We start from the raw sequence: 15694 nt of genomic DNA on the forward strand, positions 1-15694 counted from the left end.
GAGGGGGAGCGGGGGGGGGGGGGGGGGGGGTAGTTGAAGTTTTATGCTGCGGCGTCTTTGCAGCTCAGCCGCCGCGATGCAACATGGACGGTATGATCCCAGACTCGCCTAGTTGCTCACTCACGTGACTGATGGCAAGCTCTGCTTTGGAGGGCAACGACTGCTTTTGAGGAAGACGGCAATCCAAGGCATCAAGCGATGGGGAGAAGGGGACTAGGAGGAGGAGGTGGAGGTGGTGGTGGGTTGTTGGAGCCATGGCGCAGAGGTCGCCTGTTGTGGCAATTTTCGTCCCGCATTTCGAGTTACAGTACCGCGTCCCCTATTCAAACTCCCTCTGAATCTGGGGGTCGCATTCTGCCGCCGAAGTCTCGGCTCACATGGGTAATTTTTCTCGCTGTTCGCGAAGGAATGGTGGTGTTAGTGTGGGAGATCTTGTGGTCTCTGCGACATGGGTGGGATTTTGTGTCTGTGCAGTTTCGGTTCGTTTTATGGGTTTAATCCTCGCGGATTATGAGAAAAGTTCGTGGGGTCGTGGTAGAGGGTTTTGCCATTTTACGATGCGTGGTCTGGTTCACATGATTTCGCCCTCTTTTTTTGTTTAGGAGTGATTTCTTCTTCCTTTTCGTTACATGTCCATTTTTCAGGATATGGACAAAGTGTGAGGGTTTAGGGTTTTACTTTGAACCCTAACTAATTATCTGAAAAACCTTCACCTTGATGTATTGTCAGCTTTCAAGCTAGTTTTCATCTTCATATTGTCTCGCTTGTCCGTAAGCTTGTTAATTTTTCTACCACTTTGCTTCTCTTATTCGTGAGTTTGGATGATTTGATCGAAATTGATCGATCTTCATGTCGGTCATGTGAATGTCTTTTAAAGTCATGAATTGTCTAAGTGTTTTTGTATACGTCCAAGTGTTTTTAAAATTTAGACCCTTGTCGATTCGGGATCGCACGGTTGTCCAGCAGGTCTATGTATGGTGCTAATTTGGGCTAAAACTCCTTGCCCAAAATTCAAGTATTCAGTATTCAAGTAATTATATTTTCTCTCCCTTAATTATCAGGGGTGACTATTACCAGCTAGTTTATTCAGTCATCTCATCGGCCTAGGTTTATATCAAATGCTTCTTGCTAGCGTGATCTCATTTTTTCGACTTCGATCTGCTGTGAGGATTTCTACATTGCCTATTTGTCTTTTAATAAGAAAAATAAATTTAATAGAATTACACAGCTAGGCTCTACTCATTGAATGTGAACCTGGGTTTATTTTGCAGCGAAGATTATTGACAGGAAGTGTTCTCGGGTCTATTATTGGTGGTGGAGCTTATGTAGGCACCTCTGATGAGGCTACAATCAGGTATTTTTCTATTGACTAAAAGCTGCTCAGGTTCAATATTTTCTGCCGTCATACGCATAAATGTGTATCTGTCGCAGGTTAGTAAATTCTTGGAACTTTTATGGCAGAAGTGACGATAGATTGTTATACAACTACCGCTTTAGACGAGGACTGCAACTGATGATACCTGGACCCTTACTTTGTGCAGCAATTGGGCATTTCAAGGAGCCAGTTTATTGAATCCTTTGTTCAAATTTTTCGAGCCAGAGGATGCTCATAGATTAGCGATTTGGGCCGCAGCTCATGGATTGGTTCCCAAGGAGATGCGTCCTGATCCGAGCATCTTGGGAGTCACCTTGTGGGGTCGCACTTTTTCAAATCCTGTAGGTCTCGCTGCTGGCTTTGATAAGAATGCTGAGGCAGTTGAGGGATTATTGGGATTGGGCTTTGGATTCGTTGAGGTGGGATCAGTAACTCCAATTCCGCAGGAGGGCAACCCAAGGCCTCGTGTATTTCGAATCCCAGAGCAGGGGTAAGCATGTATGTTTCTGCTTTCTTTCTCGTATCAAATGATATCGTAGATCACTTATTAAGAATAGGAGATGGAAGCGGCTTTTGCGAAGATCTTAAACTAGATCTTTGCACTCACAAGGATATTACTCCTTAGGCTTTCAGCCATGGTTTTGTTCGAATTATTCGAAGTTTCTGGATTTAGTGAGGGGATTCATGAATATTTTCTGCTCCTTTTTAAGGAGATTTTTGGTTTTTTGTGAAGCGAGCATTAATGTTTGGAATTGCCTTGTGTCTGCAGTGCAATCATCAATCGATATGGATTCAACAGTGAAGGGATTGTTGCGGTTGCGAAGCGGCTTGGAGCCCAGCATGGGAAGAGAAGACTTGCAGAGACCACCCGAGAACCATTTGGTTCCGATAATCGACTTGCACCAGGGAATACTGGGACTGGGATATTAGGTGTAAATCTTGGAAAGAATAAGACGAGTGAAGATGCCGCAGCTGATTATGTACAAGGCGTGCATACCTTGTCTCAATATGCTGATTACCTGGTAAGCTATTGTCGAGCCACTAACCTGCGATGTTGATTTTTTATGTCGATACATCTCAGAGCTTGGATTTTTTTATTCCCCGTAGGTGCAGTACCCTGGTACGTTACGTATAAGGTAAGTTGCTTGTATCCAGAATAATGAGTACAGGTCATTACAAATCAAGCCATTGATGGTACAGACGTGGTGGAAATTTTTTGCAGGTCATAAATATATCCTCTCCTAACACTCCAGGACTGCGCAAACTGCAAGGCCGTAAACAGCTTCAGGACCTCATTAAAAAGGTACTGATACGTGAGTTTTATGTATTCTGATTATCTGTCTGGCGGTATCGAGGTAATCTCCTTTTGACAGTACAACTGATTCGGTAGTATACTCTTACAGGTTCTAGCTGCTCGAGATGAAATGCAGTGGGGAGAGGCTGGTCCGCCTCCGTTACTGGTGAAAATTGCTCCTGATTTGTCAAAGCAGGACTTGGCTGACATTGCAGCGGTAAAATTAACTTTTGCCCGTGGTTGTTGTTTGCTGTTTCGTATGTTTGTACGAGAAATCCGCCACTCGTTTATGATACTTCTCACTTTCTCTATGACCTGTATGTAAAAAGTCAAATAGTTCTGCAAGTCCTAATCAATATTGCTTTCCTTTATTGTTTGCTGTTCTCAGGTAGCGCTTGCTTTGAGACTGGATGGCTTGGTAAGAGTTTTTCACACACATACTAGTCATTTTTCTTTTCCTTTTAAAAGCTGAGCGATAAAGTACAGTTGAAATTTCATCCATGTGACGATTGCTTGGCTACGTTCCTCTTTGTAGTTGAATTTCTAGGGGCGTATACACAGTTTAGTTATGCATGATCCAGTAACATAATTCGTTATCTTCTTTGACCAAGCTGGAAAATTGGTTTGCAGGTAGTAACGAATACAACAGTATCAAGGCCAGACGCTGTTCTTGGCTTGGTGCATTCAACAGAAACCGGAGGTCTCAGTGGGAAGCCTCTGTTTAGTATGTCTACTGAGATCCTTCACGACATGTATGTACTCACAAAGGTAACTTTCCTGTTCCCTGTTTTTAGTACTGCACGAACACATGGTGAATTACTTGTTTTATTATTAAATCTTTTTTTTGATTGATTCTCGTCTTGTTGAAAATAAACTAACTAGAAACAATTTTAGTATTGTGATTATTAATTTAAGAGACTAAATGCTACTTTGAAGTGCAATTCGTTTAAAAGAATTAACAAATAGTTGTGTTGTGTGAGCAGGGGAAAATTCCTCTAGTGGGCTGTGGTGGCATTAGCAGGTAGGGTTTGTTGCAATGTTATGTGATCTTTTGTAATAGGTGTTATGGATAGGTGGCATAAACATTACTTTAGAATTAACTTTGTGCACATGACATTTTTATTATGTCAATACATTATCTTTTGCTGAGTATTCTTTCCAACTATTTCCTAGAGTATTTCAGTAATACAACACCAGTGCTAGTTTTCTAAAACTTTTACTTTCTGTTGCAATCTTGTAGCGGTGAAGATGCGTATAAGAAGATCCGAGCTGGTGCGAGTTTAGTGCAGCTTTATACTGCCTTTGCCTACGAAGGGCCGTCAATTTTGCCTCGGATTAAGGTGTGTTGTGAGCTTTTGATATCTTGTATATCTGTTGCATTGCCTTTTCTTAAGGTCTGCACGTCATGGAATCAGTTGTTTCAATCCGCACCATCTTATGTTTATTGAGGTACTATCTTTTGGTGATTGCAGTCGGAGTTAGCTGCTTGCTTGGAGCGGGATGGATTTAAATCGCTTCGTGAGGCAGTTGGTGCTGATCATCGCTCCTGCTGATAGTGTCATTAGAAGTAGTACCTAATAACTACCCGAATTTTGTCACCGGTTTGTGTGGGTTAGAACAACAGCAGAATATGTGAGGGTCCATCAATTTTTTGAAAATGGGAAGATTTGAAGGTGTAGTTAAAGATTGATTCTGAGTGAGTGCATCAGTTAAGAACGTTCCGTTTGTTGTTTCTTCTTTTCTAGAGGACAGCCGGTCATGACGTTTCTCAACGTTTCAAGTCGTGTTTGCTTAAGTGGATGGTTTTCCTCCGAGTAGTACTACTGCTTCAGTCCTTGAGTTTGAAGGAAGCGAAGGTGTATGGTGCAGACAGCTGGGCTTTACTCAGCTTATTGATTGTGACGCAGTGTGTGTTAGATGCCCGTAGTCTGTGCTTCATTGCGCAATATGGCACATGCCACCACAGGGACTTGAATGAATTTTCATGAGTATTCAGGAATATCCATGAAGGTGGGACTTCAGGTATATTCAATACAGGAATATTGAAGACAGTATATATATATACATGTGTGTGAGACCAGCTTCTTTCTTGTCTCACCTGCTTCGCTGTGATTCGTTGTTGACACAGTGCACTCTCCAGCTAGCAAGTTAAAGTCACAAATATATCCCGTTTTGTGATGTGATTTGGTTTTTAATTTGCTTCTTGAGTATTGTAAACTTTGACAAATTCCAGCTTTTGGGTAGAGTAGTTGATCATGAAGCATTCGATAAGTGTCGGATGGCACCTTCTTCCACAAAAGTCTATTTTCTAAAGTGATTATGCTTTGACCATCAAAAACTGTGAAGTGTTATGGACCAAACGTACGTGTGTGTTGTATCACCCTAACGACATAATTTTACTTAAAAAAATTCAATGAACCGTGTGGGGACTAATGACCCAATTGCATTTTAGTCGAATGTTTTTTAAGTTTCTAAGGAATTGTTAAACTGTGTTCAGTAGTTCACGGTTTTCAAATTTATCAGTGGTAATCTCTTAAAGCTCCCACTTTGACAGTTCACAAAAATTGAGCATGTTGATTATTCTACATTTGGGACCAGATATATCCAGGGCATACAAATTTATGAATACTAATACAATTGCCTAGTACTATGAGGCCATAATTATTTTGATTTTCATTTATTCTAATGTTGCTGCAATTGATTCGTATCTCATTGCATTATTATTAGCCACTCTTAGTAATTGAAAAACAACTCTTCTATTCATCATCCTCGATATATCTACCACTAAACTAGAATAAAAATTTGGTAATACACCTATTGGCATTAAAAGTACTCACAAGAGTATTATAAGATGCAATGATTTTGGAACTTAGGGCTTAGGAAGGTTCTGGCATAATCTATCAATCTTGTGAAGGGATCAATTCCTCTCTAAGAAATTGTTGTAATTCTACATGGATTAAAAGTGGCTGCAGCAAATCTAACATGTTTTTCTTGTGGTGTGAGAATCAACATGGGCCTGTAAGTATTTACTAGTTCTTTTAGATCCCCATCTATTGAATAGTATTCTTTCTAATTATCGTCTATTTAATGTAATTCTGATAAAATTTCTGGACACCTTTTCCGAACAATGCATAGCAAATATGGATGAATTATGAACGCACGAACTCATAAGGAGTATTCCCATCCATTATATTAGTGGTCGGCGCCGTTCGCGTCGAAAGTACGTAGAAGCCGATAAGATTTTGAAAAATTACTCCCAAACCTGTGCTTCGGTCAACATACTCCCAAACCTAGCCTCCTTTTTAAGATTTGCCGAGTCGGTGCAAAGCGCTTTTCTAGTGGTAGGGTCACTGTGTCGCTCGTGTTGGCCCTGAAACCGAGTATGCATCCTGCCCACAGTCCATTGCCGCTTTCTCTGGCAGTCCGATTCGTTCGTCCACCCTGCCTTCAGTCGCCACTGTGCACACGCATCGAGCAACTGTGCCATGCGAGTTCGCAACTAGGGGAGTGATTAATTTGGGTTGGTTCGTAATTGGACAATTAGCGTTGCAGTTGAGAAGCTTCGCCATGGCCACACAAGCAGCTTGCTCGAGATCAGGGGCAAGGAGTCCGTGCCCCCCCCCCTCCCCCCCCCCCTCATGACTCATTCACTCCGTTCCAGGAGTTGAAGAATGCGCCCTGAGAGCAAGGTTAACCTCGTTTCGCGCCAATGATTTGGATAAGGGCCTCACTAAATCCTGTATTTCCAAACGGCTGCCTTCGTAGTCTTTGATTCGACGCATTCATCAGGGGAGAGAGGTTAATTCTCAGCGTTTGGTTGCAGCCAGATCTCCACTGCAGCTGAACCGTAAATCGCACTGCCTGCGGACACTAAACAAGTGGATCTTATCCTGCCTTTTCCAACTGGCCGATTTGCATACAAGTTAGCAATGTGAGTTGAAAAAGCTGAAACTTGTCTCACATGAGAGTGAAAATCTTAATGCGTAGATGATTAAATGTCGAATGGATTGATGCTGCATTCCACTGTGGTTTGTTACATACAAAATACGAACAAGTTGGAAAGATTGAATGTTATATTTGTATACGTTCTGATTCCCTATTGCTATACAATATCTTCAACATGCAAAAAAAACAACCCGAAGTTGTTACGGCAGCCGTAGATATTGTTTATGGAAGTAGTGAGAATGACAATAACAGAGCAATGAAGTTTCAGTAACCACCACATTTGCTTCTTCACACAAAAACCGCATGACAAAAGTTTGACATTGCTTGAGATTTAGAATTCTGTTGTACATTCAAGGTTTAGGATTGGGAGGAACTTAAAACTCCAGAAGACTTAAGTAGATAATTAGGCTTCAAATAGATAAATAGAAATCGGAAAACAGAAAGTCCACAGAAAGGGATTCCAACCCGGAAAGTACCCATGCCGGGAACGAATATTCGACCAGGAAATATCTGGCGGGGGCCAAGTCGGAACCCTTCAGTGCCAGCGTGGCACGCCCGTTATTACCTTCTCCCGCGCTTAATATCCCATCGGCCCGTGCTTAGCGGCGCCAAACGTGTCGCCCCTACCTCGATCCCCAACCAATCCCGAACCTCCTCCGAACCGCCGCGGGCTCTATAAGGTCTTGCTACGCAGCGAAGTTCATCACAGTGCTCCTCAGCTCACCTCACTGTATATTTTGGGTCCTTGTTTTCCAGTAGATCGCGGAGTTTATTTTGTAGTTGAATTGTATAGCTATGGGTGGCAACAAGTCAGGCTCCGAGTCTGGTTCCGAGGACGAGAAGAAGCACAAGAAGGATAAAAAGGACAAGCACGACAAGAAGGACAAGCACGATAAGAAGGACAAGCACGATAAGAAGGACAAGCATGACAAGGAGGACAAGCACGACAAGAAGGACAAGCACGATAAGAAAGACAAGCACGAGTCTGGGCACCATGGAAGTGGGTCGATTGGCTCCGCGATCTCTGGGATGATCCCTGGGCATCACGGGTCTGACCATGGCCATGACTATAGCGGCAAGCTTAAGAAGGAAGATGTATGTTCTACTTTCCTCTGAGTGCATTTGGATTAAGTTGGGTTCTGTTTGTTGGTTTGCCTTGGATGGTCTTGACTTGTGCGTAGTTGATATTTCTGTTGATGATTGCTGCGTTCGAAATCGATCCAAGGAAGGGTTACTCTTGAAATGTATCAGAACGAGGGATAATCATTGATTTGTTTACACATTGGGAATAGCTGATAAGCGATTGTTAAGGTGCCAGATGAGCTTAGTTACAAGCTTCCGGGGTTAGTTGTAAAATATCCACTTATACAGTGGCCTGTGCTGTCCTCGCGTCTATATCTTCAAAAAGTTGATAATGTTAAAAATTCACGAGGTAGAAGCGAACTGTGAACTATGCTGGTGCCAAGTACTGCCATTTCGCTTCTAGTACGAATCTTGTGCTCAATTTTGTTCAAACATCATTTCTTGTGCAGATCCAGGATCTGAAGCACAGGACCGATATCTCTGACGAGGAGAGAGAGCATCGTCGCAAGGTGCTCATGGCCGAAGTGGCTGCGGGTGTGGCTGGTGCCGGCATCCTTGGATTTGCCGGGTATCAAGCATACCAGCACTTCAACAAGGGTGATGACAAGGAGAAGGTAGCAGAACACCCGAAGGTCGTCTAAATAGGATCCGGCACCCTATCCCAGATCAATGCCGAGGCCTTATTTCCTGTAATTTTGTTAAGAAAGACTGCGGGTGAATCGTGCAGGCGGGAGCAGTAGAGTTATGGTTCCGTGCGGACCAACCCTGAATATTGTACACCTTCAACAACTATGTCCTAATGTTCAGATGCTTCATCTTCATTTATCATTGTCTCGCAATTATGCTTGCGACTTCTTGAAACTATTTGAATTTAGTACCTTCGAAATCATCGCAACAGTATCCTTTTCGCGAATACACTACCACCCGCCCTGAAATAGACCTTTATTTGATATTCCGATATCCTCAATACACCATTTGGATCAAAAGTTTGCTGTCAAATAACACCGACTAATTATTCACTGCATCGTTTTACAATACTTGTCAGATCTGATCTAGTACCCTGGCTTCTCTTCGTGGACAATGTACCTATCACAATGAATATAGTCGCATAAATCAAATTGTGTTTTAACAATTTCTTAACTTATTCTAAATCTAATCATTTCTACTTAATAATTACTCTTTAGTCAAAGTAAATACATATTTTAGCACAAACAAATGTGATGATCAGTAGACCTAATAACAATGTACTCAAAAGCAGAACAATGACAACCCTAACTGCCCTACTTATCAATACTGTACGTGGTAGTGTAGCAACAACAAATCTTTAGTGGCACACAGTCACCAGGTTTGAAGTTACTAGATAATAAGTGTTAACAATCCATGTGATTGGAAACAATTATGATCCAAATTCAAGCTTAACATCCTCACAGTTGATTACTAAAAAAAACACATGTACTGCGTTCATGCTCCAAAACTGTCCCCAGAAGATAGAAAATTATGACCAACGATGCATTTATTTCATATACTTCATGACATCATGTGCAATTTGGTCCAAGAATGCGACAAATCCCACGCCTGTAGCTATCCCATTACCATCCACGTCCTGCTCCTCTATTAGATACCGGTCAAAAGGGTCGGTATTGTCATGACCTCCTCTGATTATCAATAACTTAGGAGTAATGTTCCTCTCTTGCTTCAGTCTATTTATTATTGAGCGTAATCCACCTGATCCCATCGCGAGAATAAGTCCACATAGGAAGGTGTCATAGCATGTTCATGTCAGTCCATGTTTTAACCAAGATAAACAACTGGTCAATGAATGTACGTTAGCTGCAGGTAAGAAATTGAATTTTAGGGCGAGAACATAAGTTCAAGCAATCACCTAAATAGTATAAGCCTCAAGAAATCTTACAGTTTTGAGGTGGTGGGAACGGCAAGGCTGGATCAGCAGTTGCAGAGTAATAGACTATGAGTGTTGTGAAGGCATCCAGAAAGAAGATGGGGCTGCCACTGGTGATTAAGGCTGCTCGACTAAGTAAATGACGAGGAAACGCTGGCTTGTCTAGTGTCTCAAAGGAGGATAGCACAGGATACACGGCTCTCAAGAGGAAGGAAGGCTCTAATGCGCTGCCGTAACACAAAAGAAAAAAGATGAAGTTAGCGTCCTCATTTGATATCGATATTAAATAATTATATCCTATTAACACCAGCAGAGTTTGAAAGAAAACCTACATAAAACAAAAACAAGAACTTATATCCACGTCTACCGTACAGCAAAGTTCGTTCACAACAGTGGATGGGAGTCTGTAAGTCAACTCAAAACAAGCCAAGTGGGTATTCCACAAAAAATTATATACCTGAAAAGGCATTGAAGATATATTCTGTGGTCAGGATGTACTCCTTCCTCGTGAGTTCTCAACAATTGGCTCCGAAGAAGTGCAAAGACATGCCGAGGCAAGGCTTGCAGTTGGGGGCACCTTGAGAATGCCACATCCAACTTGCTATATGTGTTGGGCTGTTCAAATTGGGCAAGCTTATAATAGTCATTGTATTGTGCTGTGAGAATGACCAGCCAGTCATGTAAGAGAGCGCGGGCCTCCTTCACACCGTCATCCAAGGATGCTCGAATAATCTGTAACGATTCAGAGTACCATAGAAATATGAAAAATGAATATCGACAAATAGGACATTATTGAAACAAAAATAAGTAAATAAATAATAATAAAAAAATCACAAATTTGAATCGACTTTCATGCAAAACTCGATGAATTAAACACAGAAGGATCACGTTAATGAGAAAAACGCTGCAATATACATGCATGACCTGAGACCTACAGAAGTACCTTATGTGTCAAGACAGTCAGGATGACTTCAGTGTCTGCACTCTCGTATAATTCAATAAAATTGGTAGCTATGTCCATTTGCAAAGTCCGTACTCTAAGGCGCCTCTTCACGACATAACTGTGACTGGAATTACACAAAAGCGCATGTCAGAGAACTCACTGTTAAATGTTTTACAGCTACAGGCGATTGTTGGAGCTATGTGATAAATGCATCACCTTATAATTTTTATTATAAAATATGAGATTTAAAATACATAATACGATGTAATATAACATAATAATAAAATGAAGAAAACCTTCCATATACACGCCCATTAATCCAACTGAAGAGGAGTTAATTCAGAATGATAGCGCACACCAGATACCATGCGGAATGCAGATGATTCTCAAACCGATTCGGTAACTCTCCATTTACATTATACATGCTTGAAACTTGTTGTGATGAATATGTTAGTGTCATATGACACAAACTCCTTACCTGTATATCCAACTTCATATTGAAGATATGGACAGAAGTTCAGTACCTGTAGGATGATTCTGAACCATTGCCGGAATTCCCATTTGCATGAGATTGATTGGTATCTTCGCCTTGAGGCACAAGAATGGAATATTGGAAAGCCATTTGTAAAACAGGTGACGATTCCATGTTCCTGAAAGCCCGCATCCATAATTCAAAAAAACATCCAACGGTCCCTTTCAAATGGACTAACATAGTGGATCTTGACGAGCAGAACTGAAGTAATATATGATAAAAATACAAACTACTCAATTCAACATCATTCAACTAAAGAATTCATCACCAACAATTCAAGCAAAGCATACTTATGAACTTCCTACCACATTCCTAATAACTAAGATTGCAAAGAACTAAGGATGACTGTCTCCACCTGGTGAAGCCAGACGAACTATCAAATTCAAAATCAATTGCATATGTTGCAAATTGATCACAACAGATAATGCGCTGCACATTATCGTATTCAGGATCTGGAAAATAATGTCCATACTGCATCCCATTTCCGAGATTGATTAGTCAAATGTCAAAGCAAAGATTGGACGAAATGCCTAGTGCAGATTTGCTTGGATATAATCAATGGTTCAAGTCCTTACAACAGTAGCAGCCTTGAACCCTGTTGATGTTCGAACACGCAGTATACATCCAAAAGCATACGGCCTACTAAGCATGCGGTATCTGCAAGTAGAGGCTCCAAGAGTCAAACCTCTAATCTGCTCACAGAGTACTAAATCCTAGATAATTGTCCCACACTAAGATGTGACTATACCTTAATTCCATTGCTTTCAACAATCCAAACACCCCGTTGAAACAATCAATACTCTCAATTGTATGCGAAGGGACAAGGCAGGGAGTATTAACGTACAGGTCTTGAGGAAGAGTGGATTCTTCAGTACTTGAATATAGCAGCAGGCCGCCCCCGCTTTCTATGTTTAAGTACTTGAGTGACGCCAAATCAGTGTATTCGTTTGTCACAGCAAACAGATCCACGCAAACACCTGCTAGCACTGCTTGTGCGGCCTGAAGCGAACAACAGCTCTCCCTTTTAATGCTAAAGCAACTCAATGGATCTCACTACAATCCACTGCCGCATCATCCACTTTCTGAAATTAAGTATTCCTCATGGTCTCAATACTAAGACTTCAACTAAGCTGGATACAGAAATTCCACCTAAAAAAACAAGCAAAATGCCTTACTGAAGTAGAAGCTAACAGGTTGATGTCACTAACCAAATCTTTGTAATAAGAAGTTTGCGCGGGAAGAAGAGCCTTGTCTGCGTCCTCACCCTTGCTAGAATACTGCTCTCCGTAACGTCTCGTGTCCAGCTGTCCAGCGCCGTAATCAGGCGGGCCGGATAAGAACGCAAATACTCGTGCTGCAATGTACACACAAGGCGGCAAACAGAAGAAAACTTCGTTCATTATCTGACCTATCTTAACGAAACATGTTAGGCGATTACATATACATGCAGGCATAAATCTGTAACTGTTTAGAACAGAAAAACCAAAGATACATCCTTTTAGTTCTACATGATTTAGGTTAACTTCAGGAATACTTCACACACCAAACACGATCAACAGGCCGTACCCATTGCAAATGTTACCCCATACTCAGGTCCCAAATACTTGATGAGAGCGTCCATCGCAACGCCAAATCCGCGACCACCCATGGATACGCCTTCTACACCTTGTCCTGCTGCTGTTGCCCGCTCCCAAGAGCTTGTAGGTCTTAATGTTTCTAGTGCTGCAGCAATATGCTCCTTGTTCTCCACCTTACATTTGCATGAAATGTTGCTATAAGTAACTTTGTATTCCTTTTCAAACGTAAGCGAAAACTAGTATGAAGTCGACATTTCCAATGAGGAAACTAAGCTGCTCAGTGCCTTAACGGCAATAATCAGGACCTAAGCAGACATCGTCCTAACACTGGACAACACATTTATATGTAACAGCTTCACAATCGATTCCATTATACATACTTATAGGTGACCTATGCGCTGCAAAGGACCATCTTACTAGCTCGAAGTACCCAAACCTGGGCATTTTAGTGCGTAGATGCGCTTACCAAGTGCAGATAACCTAATGTGATTCACCCGAACAAGCCCATACCTTCTCACGATAACAATGAATCATGAATGTAAGCAAAAGGTAGTGAAAGCTTAAACAAAGAGAAAAAAGGGGTAAAGTTAACTTACTGAAGCAAGAAACGCAGACAATGGCATGGCCATGTCGAGATCAACAGGAAGCTTCCCATCCATGTCCGGAGGAATGCTAACATACTTCACAACTGGAATGGGACCTTGCAAATCGTACAGCCCTATTTTGTGGCTAAAGGTAATCAACCCGAACAACGCACCTGCATTTAAGGCTGCGACATATAAAAAATTCTACTTCAGTATTCTCGAGAGCTGATACAACGTAGTTTACACTTTACTTCATTTAATATGGCTACCAACATAGCATATATACAGTCTATAGACCTTGCATTTCATTAAAGAAAGTACAAGATGACAAAGAGAAAGGTAGAACCTTCAAGAGCCGCAAGGAGGGAACTCTTCACTAGCTCTAAGAACTCTTCAGAAGCTGCAGGATTTAGAGTCTGTCAGAGGTGCGCGTACAATAGTTCAAACCATTAACCTTACGCGGTTAACAATCCGCGCGTAAAGACGACAAGGTCCACTCACAAATACGCCCAGGAAATAAAATGAAATATCACCTACTGAAATAATTTGAAAATCGCCTTCAATATGCACCAAATTTTATCTCAGAATACAGAGAGTATGACAGCGCTAACACTAACGGCGATGCAAATCGCAAGCACTTAACGGGATACACATGGGCATGCTGATTACCTGAGAGATCCACTGCTGCTACGAAGACAGGCCTGGCTTGAAAATTGGCCGCTACATTGTCTTCCTCATCTGGTTGAGAAAATTAGTTAGCACATGTGACGTGAAGCTGTATGTCACCTTATGCATGTATAACAGAAATACAGAAGCAAATTCTTTAACTGCTTTGTCACAATGTGTTGGATTTGTGCAACCATAGCATTGACACTGTGTATAAATGAATAAGCCCCGCGAAAGGTGAACAAGGTCAATTCAGAAAGATTGACAAAAAAACAAAAAAAATCGAATTCCGCAACCCTAGCTTAGTCATTGATTTTTCTGCAGCTTAAAGTTTCTAGATAGCCAAAACCAAATCACGATTAAAATTAACTCTGGCAAGGAGTCGCAAAAAGGTTACTATATCTTTCGAAGAGAAAGATCTAAATCAGTAAACGCGTTCAAATGGACAAATTACGCCTCCACATTGCCAGTGCAGCTTACCATCATCAAGCTCTACGTCAACAAGCGACGACAAAACCTCCGGACGCGGGGACGATGCCGATTGATACCGCGCAAACTCCTCCTCAGTGAATCCAATCAACTGGCCACAAAGCACACACGTCCAGGCCCACTTGTCGATTTCACACAACGAGTTGAGATATGCATAGCAGTTGTCGCATCGCGGCAGCGCCTGACCGCGCTCGCACTCCTCAGGAGACCGCCCGAGCTCATCCGTTGCAGCGAACGGCTGCACCGTGGCTCCCCATGGTATCCCGCACCCTTCCTGCGCTTCCGTGTCAATGGGACACCGCGCTGACGTCCTCCTCACGGACATGGCGACCTTCTTCTGCTTCTCTCTCCACCCTTGCTACGCCTAGAGGTGTCCCACTCATACATCAACCAATCCCAGCAGCAAGATTACACTAAAGCTCGCATAGAAATTCACTAAGACCTCCACCATGACGCTCCGCGCAGTCTTGTCAAAGCAAAGAGTGATGCGATCCGCGCAAGCAAAGAGGGCTGCCTGTGCATACTTGCGACGGGAGCCTGCAAAAACACAATATGGTCTTCGTCTTGCTTCCAGAGAGACGACTTCCCTGTGGTGTGGAAAGAGTTCACGATCCATAATCAATGTTCTGTCTCACAATCTCCTTTCACACTGCAGAGTTGGAGTCATATGAATGTACGTATCAACAATAATCTGGTGAAAGTAAATAAATAAATAAATAAAGCTAAGAGGTGATACAGTGATATTTTCTTATGTAAATTGACCTTCTGTAATAAAGTAGCAAACTTTTGTATAAAAAAAAATTACTTAACATTCATTTCTACATGCTTTATGAACTTAAAATATTAAAAATTATATTTGATGTTATAACCATGCCTCTTAAAATTAGGGCTTTTCTTTAAAAAAAAACCCTAATTTTTTCGAATAGGCTTAGTCAAATGCCCTAAACTAAGGCTCCAACAGTATTCCTCTATACGATTGGAGGAGGTATTGCTATCATGTAGTAACACAACTATATGGTGAAAAATAAAAATATGATGTTATTATAGAAGAGCCTAGTAGAAAGATATAGTAAAAAAAAAAAAAATAATAATAATAATAATAATAGGATAGTAGTAGAAACTTTAGTCTTATATTCCCTTTTTGTAGAAAAATTTCTATTTACTTTGTAGAAGATAAATGAGCCAAATCATAGTAAATGAGATAAGAAATTGATATATGCATTTTTAGGAGAGAGTCAATAGTAGGTTAAAGCAAAAATTATCTCAAATTACCAAGAATTCATATCCAAAGAAGATTGGTTATAAA

At 41.4% G+C, this 15694-nt stretch overlaps 3 protein-coding genes across 3 annotated transcripts; 2 read left to right on the forward strand and 1 right to left on the reverse strand.

The window, feature by feature from the left end:
• The first annotated feature begins 70 nt into the window (after nucleotides 1-70).
• Nucleotides 71-4781, forward strand: LOC112286254 (dihydroorotate dehydrogenase (quinone), mitochondrial). The gene is made up of 11 exons (XM_024527973.3): nucleotides 71-381; nucleotides 1272-1354; nucleotides 1542-1865; nucleotides 2145-2397; nucleotides 2598-2678; nucleotides 2779-2886; nucleotides 3058-3087; nucleotides 3300-3437; nucleotides 3653-3690; nucleotides 3910-4009; nucleotides 4142-4781. The coding sequence occupies exons 1-11, from the start codon at nucleotides 199-201 to the stop codon at nucleotides 4220-4222; spliced, it is 1419 nt and encodes a 472-aa protein (XP_024383741.1). The 5' UTR covers nucleotides 71-198; the 3' UTR covers nucleotides 4223-4781.
• A 2550-nt stretch (nucleotides 4782-7331) lies between these two features.
• Nucleotides 7332-8522, forward strand: LOC112286672 (uncharacterized). Its single transcript, XM_024528790.3, has 2 exons — nucleotides 7332-7709; nucleotides 8147-8522. Exons 1-2 carry the CDS (start codon nucleotides 7410-7412, stop codon nucleotides 8336-8338), a joined length of 492 nt encoding a protein of 163 aa, XP_024384558.1. The 5' UTR covers nucleotides 7332-7409; the 3' UTR covers nucleotides 8339-8522.
• A 670-nt stretch (nucleotides 8523-9192) lies between these two features.
• LOC112286671 (protein transport protein SEC23 D) lies at nucleotides 9193-14961 on the reverse strand. Its single transcript, XM_024528789.3, has 14 exons — nucleotides 14380-14961; nucleotides 13903-13971; nucleotides 13580-13633; nucleotides 13246-13418; nucleotides 12639-12822; nucleotides 12281-12426; nucleotides 11917-12071; nucleotides 11648-11729; nucleotides 11428-11543; nucleotides 11065-11190; nucleotides 10541-10664; nucleotides 10055-10329; nucleotides 9610-9824; nucleotides 9193-9422 (listed from the first exon to the last, which is right to left on the reverse strand). Exons 1-14 carry the CDS (start codon nucleotides 14711-14713, stop codon nucleotides 9211-9213), a joined length of 2265 nt encoding a protein of 754 aa, XP_024384557.1. The 5' UTR covers nucleotides 14714-14961; the 3' UTR covers nucleotides 9193-9210.
• Between the last annotated feature and the right edge of the window lie 733 nt (nucleotides 14962-15694).

The sequence above is a fragment of the Physcomitrium patens genome, chromosome 9 (genome assembly GCF_059467195.1).
Source record: "Physcomitrium patens ecotype Gransden chromosome 9, ASM5946719v1, whole genome shotgun sequence".
Classification (NCBI taxonomy): Eukaryota; Viridiplantae; Streptophyta; class Bryopsida; order Funariales; family Funariaceae; genus Physcomitrium; species Physcomitrium patens.

What these genes read in the sequence shown, in the direction of transcription:
- LOC112286254 (XM_024527973.3), top strand. Translation starts at nt 199, where the DNA reads ATGGGGAGAAGGGGACTAGGAGGAGGAGGTGGAGGTGGTGGTGGGTTG. An exon ending in TTTCGAATCCCAGAGCAGGG is followed by an intron (nt 1,866 to 2,144) that starts GTAAGCATGTAT and finishes TTGTGTCTGCAG; the next exon opens with TGCAATCATCAATCGATATG. An exon ending in ACATGTATGTACTCACAAAG is followed by an intron (nt 3,438 to 3,652) that starts GTAACTTTCCTG and finishes TTGTGTGAGCAG; the next exon opens with GGGAAAATTCCTCTAGTGGG.
- LOC112286672 (XM_024528790.3), top strand. Translation starts at nt 7,410, where the DNA reads ATGGGTGGCAACAAGTCAGGCTCCGAGTCTGGTTCCGAGGACGAGAAG. An exon ending in GCAAGCTTAAGAAGGAAGAT is followed by an intron (nt 7,710 to 8,146) that starts GTATGTTCTACT and finishes TTTCTTGTGCAG; the next exon opens with ATCCAGGATCTGAAGCACAG.
- LOC112286671 (XM_024528789.3), bottom strand. Translation starts at nt 14,713, where the DNA reads ATGTCCGTGAGGAGGACGTCAGCGCGGTGTCCCATTGACACGGAAGCG. An exon ending in CTTCTTATTACAAAGATTTG is followed by an intron (nt 12,072 to 12,280) that starts GTTAGTGACATC and finishes TGTTCGCTTCAG; the next exon opens with GCCGCACAAGCAGTGCTAGC. An exon ending in TCCACTCTTCCTCAAGACCT is followed by an intron (nt 11,730 to 11,916) that starts GTACGTTAATAC and finishes CTCTACTTGCAG; the next exon opens with ATACCGCATGCTTAGTAGGC.